The 9,113-nt window shown below is 38.0% G+C and overlaps 1 protein-coding gene across 1 annotated transcript in view; it reads right to left on the bottom strand.

The window, feature by feature from the left end:
• Window positions 1-579: 579 nt before the first annotated feature.
• Window positions 580-9,113, bottom strand: part of LOC107573403 (SH3 and PX domain-containing protein 2A-like) — a gene marked incomplete at its 5' end in the record, with an annotated part of 18,756 nt that continues 10,222 nt past the window's right edge. The window contains 8 exons of the mRNA XM_016259839.1: window positions 580-5,405; window positions 6,080-6,199; window positions 6,298-6,381; window positions 6,581-6,700; window positions 6,799-6,848; window positions 7,183-7,197; window positions 7,504-7,883; window positions 8,223-8,340. Of these exons, the coding sequence (XP_016115325.1) occupies window positions 3,459-5,405; window positions 6,080-6,199; window positions 6,298-6,381; window positions 6,581-6,700; window positions 6,799-6,848; window positions 7,183-7,197; window positions 7,504-7,883; window positions 8,223-8,340 (2,834 nt within the window). The remainder of the gene's footprint in view (window positions 5,406-6,079; window positions 6,200-6,297; window positions 6,382-6,580; window positions 6,701-6,798; window positions 6,849-7,182; window positions 7,198-7,503; window positions 7,884-8,222; window positions 8,341-9,113) is intronic.

The following is a 9,113-nucleotide window of genomic DNA, read 5'->3' as shown; positions in this document are numbered from 1 at the left end:
TGATACAGTATGCAAGTCGATTGGGATTTAGGATAAAGCTTGCCATGGTGACAGTGGGATGTAGGGAGCGGATGTGGAGAAGTTGGCAGTGTGGTGCGGCACTCATGTAGCTGCTGATGGATTTGCCCCACAATCTCAAATTTGCGATTTGACAGGCTGAACTGACAAATGCCTCGGAGAATTAGATATACCCACGCTTCCCTATTATTTCCATACTGATTCACCATGGGCTTGTGAGGTCACTAAACCCCTTAAAGCAAGATGCGGTTCAGTAGGTAAAAAGTATGAATGCAGAAATCGAGTCATGGTTGGCCGGTAGACTGAAGGTGTCCATCTATCAGGGAGCCTCTTAAAGAAGTTGTTACAGGTCTGTGAGAGCCAGAAATCTTGCTTGTTTGTAGGTGACCAAATACTTATTTTACCGAGGAATTTACCAATTAATTCTTTAAAAATCCTACAATGTGATTTTCTGGATTTTTTTTTCTCATTTTGTCTCTCATAGTTGAGGTATACCTATGATGAAAATTACAGGCCTCTCTCATCTTTTTAAGTGGGAGAACTTGCACAATTGGTGGCTGACTAAATACTTTTTTGCCCCACTGTATTTTGAATTGGAGGATTTAAAAAAAACAAAAAACTATGGGACAAATCCAGGCATTATTTGACATAAAATTGTCAGAATTCTAAGTAAAAACAAAGCTTTCTTCAATACAATTGTTCTTAACTGGTGAGATGCCTGTTTTTGTATTGCACACTTCCTCATTCCATCTGAGTAATGTCAATAGTGAAAAGGAGAAAGAATAAGAAAAAAACAACAACTGTAAAACGCAATACTGTTCCTGAAAAAAGCATTAACATTTAAATAAATAAAGAACACATAAAACAAAGCTAGCAGATACACAAGTAATATAAGATAAGAACTAGTCTGACACTTAACAGTTCCCTTGTAAATTGTATAGGCGCGAATGAAGAAAGAGCAAAGTATCATTGGAGCTTAGCAACATCCATCACAAGTGCTGCGTTGTAGTGAGTCGACACATTTCTGTAATGCCATCGTCAAAAAAAGAGTTGCAATTGAGAGTGCAATGGCTTAATTTTCATTTTCAAATGTAAAAGTTAAAAACAAAATCACCCAAATTGGAACTTTAAAATCCCATTATTGCTGTTTTTTTAATGATACCATTTATATGAAACACTCAAATCAAATTTGGTCCAGTCACAATTAGGGATCCACATAGAGCCCTGCTGTTTTTAATTATAAAGTGTTATGTAATTTGATCGTTCCCATTTTACTGCTGGCTTTTAATTTGAAGGACTGATTGATTCTTATTCAGATTTTTTTCTAATGTCTATTTTCTTTTTTTTCTGGGAGTGATATGATGATGTTAAAATGAAATAAAATGATTTTTTTGTTTACATAATCTGGCATTATATGTGGATCAATAACGAGAAAGGAAGTGTCCACAGTTGCTAAAGGTGCAGCAATCAGCTTGGTTGAAAATGCATTTCGGATTTTAAAACATTTATGTGAAAGCATGTTCACACAAGGTGAAAAATGCTCACAAGAATTGTTTAAAAAATCTACTTCCAATTTTAAGACAGTAGGAGACACTGTCAAAACGAGACAAAAAATCATCTTGGTAAAAGCTCAGAATATAGCAGTAGCCAATTACTACAGAACTACCAAGAGGTTCAAGTTTTAAAAAGCGAGTGTCAAATGCCAATAAAATGGCATCTTAGCAAGACAGTATTAAAAACATTTTTTAAAAACATTAAAAATGATAAATACAACAAAAAATAAATTATGTGCTGATGAAGTACACTGCATCTTTATACCAGTGCATAAAAAAAGCTCAAATGCATTGATTCACAACAAATGAACGACTTCATTCATCATTATTGTCCATGTGTGATCACACAACAACCAACAAACAAGACAAAATAAACAACTGTCTGCTTAATAGAATATAACTGCAATCTAGCAGGTAATTAATGTTTTAACTGTTTAACAATAAAATACTGTCCAGCAGAAAACTAAATCAAATAAAAGTAGTGCTAAACTCAGCTAAGAGCTCACACTATTCATTAGAAAAATATTTCAGCACTCTTGAACATCAGCTGTTTTATGCTGTTGTTAATGAATATTATTTGATTGAATAAGGGGAAAGTAATCATTCTGAGCTCTGTGATCTATAAAGAAGAGAATGAAAGATTGGACCATGGACTAAGATAAAGTTCGTGAATCTATTTTAATATCTTTGTCAACAGAAAATGAAACACTATTCTTAAATGATAGTAGTTTACACTGCTTATTGTGTAACTTCAGATTCAATACTGCCCAGCAATATCGTAATGTAGAAATTAACCTTGCATATTAATGTGCTTTTCTTTGGGTTAAAAAAAAATCAAGTGCTTCCAGATATAACAATTAAATATACTTTGTTCTCAGTTCTGAAACCTCGTTTAGGTTTTGCTGAATACACTGTATTTATTTGTACCCATAAAATAAATACTAACTCTAAAACAAACTAGCAATTGTGTCTGTAAATCTTCTTTGGTGTGATCACATTTTGGGCTCAATGTTATGTCACTACTTCCCTGGGATAAAATGCTGAACAAAACAAACGATTTTCCAGTCCTGATTTCTTGAATTAACAGATTTAGCACACACAGAGCAGCAATATCTAAAGTCCTGTCCTCTGAAGCTGTCTACCCTCCTAATAAAAACAGATGCACTTTGTAAACTGAACTTGGGTTTAAACCCAATAATTAAGTGGGCATGAGGTGATCTATGCATATAGCTTTCACAGACTATTTTCCTTTAACCTGTTTTATTCATTTTGGCCTGTGCATATTTAAAGAATGGGGATGTTAGGATGTTACAAGAAAGCAGAAATAGATCTCTAAGGAAGATATCACAAACATTAACACAAAACAATTTCTCAAAAAAAAGTATACGTTTTTAAAAAATTACAATCAAAGTTATGCTTTGTTTGTTTGAGCGCACTCAATGCTAAGATAACAATTGATGTTGATTTTTTGTTCAAAATGTTTTTACAGGAATTTCTTGTTTCATGTGCTTAAAGATTGGATTTGCACTTTTTGTTATGCACCTATGATGAAATTATCTTTTTCACTTATCAATGTTGTAACAAAAATAAGTTTGTTGCTTCTGTACTTGTAGGCCTATGGCACTAAGTTGAAATTTGGTATTTTCATTGCTTCACTGGCATTTGACCGATTCCTCTTAACATTCAGTGAAAGATGTACGAAGGCACCCATTTGGCATAAAGTTATGGCAGGGATTTTGCTAAACATTCACCTGCATTACTCTAGTTTTAATGTAAACTCCTTTCTAAAAGGCTCTGTCTTTCTCGTTTCAAACCAAAAGTCCTTCAGTCAGTTCGTCTTTTTACATTTTGATTACAATTGTGCATGTTTAAACCATTTTTGGGGAATTACTTTTTTCTCTCCAGGTAGTTAGACGGTACCCAGCCTTTACGTCCCTGTAAGCCATCTAGAACCTGGCAGTACCACCATCCATTTGGATTCTTCTCCAGAACTTCTAGACTAGTGCCCTCTGAGAAACCCATGGTCTCTTCGTCGCCACGGTAATCAGCAATAGATACGTAAACCTCTCGAAGGTTGTTGTGAATGAGGTGTGTCTTCTCAATGGGCTTGGGTCTCACTGTAGAGATTGGAATTCCGTTTCTCTGGGCAATCAAGGGGCTTGAACTTCCGGCGGGTGCTGTAATGGTGGTCCCAGACCTGACCCGTACATCGGTCACCGGCTGCAGTCGCACGGCAGTGAAGGAGGAGTTTCGCCTTACGCCGCCTGTGGCTCTGAAGTGGTCGCCTGCACCTAGTGATTCATTTCTTCTCAAAGACCCTGTATGGATGTTGGTGTCCTTCAGAGGCTGTGGTGGAGACACAAACACTGACTGCGGTCGCACTGCTGCCTGACGGACACCGTTACGCATCCGTACGCCTGAACCGTTTAGCATTGGGTTTGGTTTGCTAAAACCCCCTGGTGGTTTGGATGGGATTGGTGGGCTAGGATTGTTCATACTCCTCAGGTTCTGCTGGTTTAGGTTGTTGAGGGCCTGAACACGCTGCTCATTTTTCTCTAGGCTGTTGGACTTGTTAGTGCTACCAAGATCAACAAGAGGGCCATCACGGGATTCTTGTACACCGACGTCATGGGTATGCTTGACTGGCTCCAAATAGAAAGTAGGTGCCCATCCCTCATCATCTCCCCAACGGACATACCACCATCCACTTTCCTGCTTCTCCAATACCTCAACCTCCACACTAGCTGGGAAGCTAACCTCTGACTCTTGGGCCCGTTCGTAGGCATCTGTGGTCCTGTAGAGCACACTTTCATGGTCAGATTCCCCACCTCGGCTACCTTTGGAATAGACGCTGGAGAGATCGGAGGTACTTCTTGAGGAGATGGAATCCTCAGAGGACACAACAGAAGCAGTCTCGGAATCTTCACCGCCACGTACTGCACGGACTGCACCCTGCCGAAGACTTCCGGTGGGCCGAAGCTGGCGGCGTAGGCTGCTGATGTCCATTCTTTCGGGACTTTGGGGCTCTGACTTTGTAAACAGAGGTTTGGGTCGCACCACTGGTTTGGGCCTGGCTAAGGGACTTTGACCAACCCTAATCTCTACATCTTTTCGCATGACAGGCTCTCTTTTGGGATTGCGTCCTGATTTGTCTGATGATGATTTGGGGCTGTGTCTCTCAGCACGGCCAAGAGAGTGACTCCGGCTTAGATCTGGCGATACCTTCCGGAGGGGCTTCCCTCCTCCAGAGGAGGACCCAAAGGGTTTACGACCCAATGTGAGACTCCTTGGGGTATCTGAATCGCAACCACTGGCAAAATCATCAGAGGAGAACCTGAAGCCTTCATTTTCATAAATCACCTCCTCCTTATTGACATTCTCCAATGAGTTTCTTTTCCTCAAGGGGGAGGTCATCACTTTTAGTAAAGGTGATGCTTTGCCAGCCTGTGCAATCCTTTCGGCAGCTGCTGGATTGCTTTTAATTTCAAACTTACGGGGCTCTGGTTTCAATGAATTATTTGTTTTTTGTTTTGGAGGATTGCTATCCAGATCGGAGTCAAAACCAATGGTGGGAACATCATATTCTGGCTCCTCATAGACACGCTGAGTGGGGGATTCTGGAGCTTTGGAGGTGGAGCCAGCTAGAGAAGGTGATTCCTCTGAGTCTGGTTTCTTGACTGGTGGAGCAGGGGGTGGAACTTTAGGGCGGGTAAGTGTGCTGGTTCGCCGGCTCAGGTTGGGCTTCTTGCGTTTATCAATAAAGGAACAGGGTGCCCAGCCCTCCATATCCCCGATCTGGACATACCACCAACCACTAGAATTCTTCTCTATGACCTGAAGACCACATATTACATATTTACATAATACAATGGCATATTTTTATTATAAAGTGGGTTTCAAACATCTAAGACCACTAATGGAAATGCTTATCTTACACTAAATGTAACAAAATTGTTTGCATTTTTTTATAAAATATTAATTTAAAAAAACTTAAATAATCCTAAATATTTCTCTTCAGAAATCAATTTCAATCCTGAAAATGTGTTTTTATTAAGGTTTAAATAAATAAATACTATAGTCATGTATATATAGTATGTGCTATAGTATGTGCTATAGTATGTACTATAATGTACTATAGTTAATGTAGTCTGAGACTTTTTGACTCCCAAATGCTTATCTTACACTAAATGTAACAAAATTGTTTGCATTTTTTAATAAAATATTAATTGAAAAAAACTTAAATAATCCTAAATATTTCTCTTCAGAAATCAATTTCAATCCTGAAAATGTGTTTTTATTAAGGTTTAAATAAATAAATACTATAGTCATGTATATATAGTATGTGCTATAGTATGTACTATAATGTACTACAGTTAATGTAGTCTGAGACTTTTTGACTCCACTGTATATTTATAATTTTTTATATTTTCATTAGTCAAAAGATGTTCATATTTAGTTTTTGAAAAATAAAATAATCACTTATTATAGTAGGAATAAATCTGCCTTACATCAGCCTTTTGTCCTCCACGGAAGCTGATGCCATCTGAGATACTGGATTGAAACTCTGCTATGGTGTAGTACTCCGCTTCCACAGAAGGGGCCTCTGGAGGTTTGGGCAACTGGAATGCCTTGAGTATCGAAGAAAAAGACAGTACTGTCTAATAAGTAAACGCTGCTCTCTATGAATTTGAAATGATAATAAATGATTTTGGTCCGCTTAATTTACCAGATTTGTATCTCTTCGAGGAGGAGGTTTCTGTCTGAGGTTTGGAGATCCTGCCAGTTGAATACAAAACATGTTATTAACTGTCTCTCAGCTCAATACAGCAAATATTAATGTAGCTTAATCAAATTTAGGACTTGGAAATTAAGAGAGTTCACAGTTTTCCTTTCGCCAACAAATTTTTTGCATTTTCAACAATTATATTTTCATTAGTCAAAAGATGTTCATATTTAGTTTTTGAAAAATAAAATAATCACTTATTATAGTAGGAATAAATCTGCCTTACATCAGCCTTTTGTCCTCCACGGAAGCTGATGCCATCTGAGATACTGGATTGAAACTCTGCTATGGTGTAGTACTCCGCTTCCACAGAAGGGGCCTCTGGAGGTTTGGGCAACTGGAATGCCTTGAGTATTGAAGAAAAAGACAGTACTGTCTAATAAGTAAACGCTGCTCTCTATGAATTTGAAATAATAATAAATGATTTTGGTCCGCTTAATTTACCAGATTTGTATCTCTTCGAGGAGGAGGTTTCTGTCTGAGGTTTGGAGATCCTGCCAGTTGAATACAAAACATGTTATTAACTGTCTCTCAGCTCAATACAGCAAATATTAATGTAGCTTAATCAAATTTAGGACTTGGAAATTAGGAGAGTTCACAGTTTTCCTTTCGCCAACAAATTTTTTGCATTTTGATTTTTTTTTTCAGTTGTATAGTGTACATTTGGCATTAGACAAATAAGTAAGCACAAGAACAAACAAATAGCAAACAAACAGCAGTTGACAGGCTGAATGTTAAGCAACAGAGACGGTGAATGTGTCACTATCAAGGTACACAACACCCGGACAAAATGTTAGGAAACATCTGTTTACCACAAAGAAATGTTACCTATGGCATCAAATCCTATGTGCAAAAATAACAGGAACACAGACATACTTATTATATAAAATATGGCTATATAATTATAAAATGATATAGAAAAATATTGATAATATATTTAGTTGAATATAAAAGATATAGTTTTTTCTTTTGTTAGAAAACAATATAATAAAATTGTACTATAATTACTACAGCAACTCAGGTGTATTTTTTCAAGTGAATTAAAGGGAATAAATACTTTGAGTTACATTATTCTATTCTATTCTATTCTGAACATGTGATTGCAGTATACATCTAGTTAAACATGTCATAACCCAACTGTTTACTCACCTATCTCAACTCTGTGTGGTGCCACCCGGGCTATGGCAGGTGACCCCGGCTCTGCCCTGCTCTTGTTTTCCTGTAGGGCGGTGCTAGATCCAGAGTTCATTCCCAAACCAGTGGCCACTGTGGGTGCCACTCCAGCCTCTGGGGCATATGGGATAGGCAAACTGATTTCACTTTTGGAGATGTGGCGCTCAGGGCTAGTGGCCTCTCCGTCAGTTTGAATGTCCTTCTCGCTCACAGCCTTCTTGTTGAGGAGGTTACTGATCTCCATTATGTTTCCGATGATCTCCACGGGGCCAGTCAGAGTCTTCTTCCTTGGTGAAAGGTCATCTTTCAGTTTTTTCAGGTATGAGGCTGGGGCCCAGCCCTCTTTACCCTGATACCTGCAACACATTAGTAACAGTATAGTAAATGAATAATAAATACTATTCAATTGTATAACTACATGCATTTACCATTCTCATACTGACCACTAGAGGACAGCATAATGTTTTAAGTAAGATGTCGTAGTACTCTTTATGGACACATATCTCCCCTGATGTAAAACTGATGTCACATCCACACTGATAATTGATAATTCATGTATACATACACACACACACACACACACACACACTACATGTAAATCATTCTGAAATGAAAAAAAAACTGATGAGATGAAACATCATCAGCAAACATTTCCGTAACATACCACCTTAAAGTTTGAGGTCCAGATTGATTACCTGATGTACCACCATCCCTCCAGGTTCTTCTGGATGACCTCCACGGTTGCTCCTTTCTCGAACCCGATCTCATCCTTTCCCTGACTGGTATACGGCTGGACAGTGACATATTTCTCCTCTAAAAAGACAGATTAGAGAAAAAGAATGAGAAAGGATTTTTTTTCTCTTGAATTTGGACCTTTTCCTTTTCTGCGGTGTGGAAGAGGTTGACAAATGGTTTCAACTGCTAACTTTCAAACTTACAAATTTTAGGACTTTCTTTGGGAAAACAGAGCAGAAGTAAAACCGCAAAGTTTGCAGTAAGACCCTTCCAACACTCACCCTTCACCACAGGCACAATAACACAATCATCTCACAAAACGTCATTAATATTAACATGAACAAAACCTCCAGGAGACAGTGGGACTAATGTAACCAGAGCAATACAACCCAAGACACAATAATAATAATGGTGGAACTCCATAGGAAATACCTTGCAGGGTCAATCAATCACAAACATGTCCAGATCCAGGCCAATATTTTGCATTTGCACTAATTATATTTTAATTATAATTTGCATTATGAATGTGAAGCCTTTTTCTCCTTTAGCACTGTGACATAATGACAAGTTCCCTCCATGATTTCCCCCAAAATACAATTACCGTAATGCATCTGGACATTTCAATTCTTCAACTTTTTTTTAAATCAGCATATATTAAAAGGGTCATATGATGCGATTTCAAGTTTTCCTTTCTCTTTGGAGTGTTACAAGCTGATTGTGCATAGATAAGATCCCTGAAGGTGCAAAGACTAAAGTCTCAAAACCAAAGAGATATTCTTTATCAAAGTTAAGACTCTGCCACGCCCCCCTAAAACGGCTCGTTCTAACATGCCCCCACATATCTACCTCAC

This window comes from Sinocyclocheilus grahami, unplaced genomic scaffold (genome assembly GCF_001515645.1).
Source record: "Sinocyclocheilus grahami isolate Dianchi unplaced genomic scaffold, SAMN03320097.WGS_v1.1 scaffold1934.1, whole genome shotgun sequence".
Taxonomy (NCBI): domain Eukaryota; kingdom Metazoa; phylum Chordata; class Actinopteri; order Cypriniformes; family Cyprinidae; genus Sinocyclocheilus; species Sinocyclocheilus grahami.
Note: the sequence above shows the minus strand (reverse complement) of the source record. Positions and strands in the feature narration are given on the sequence as shown.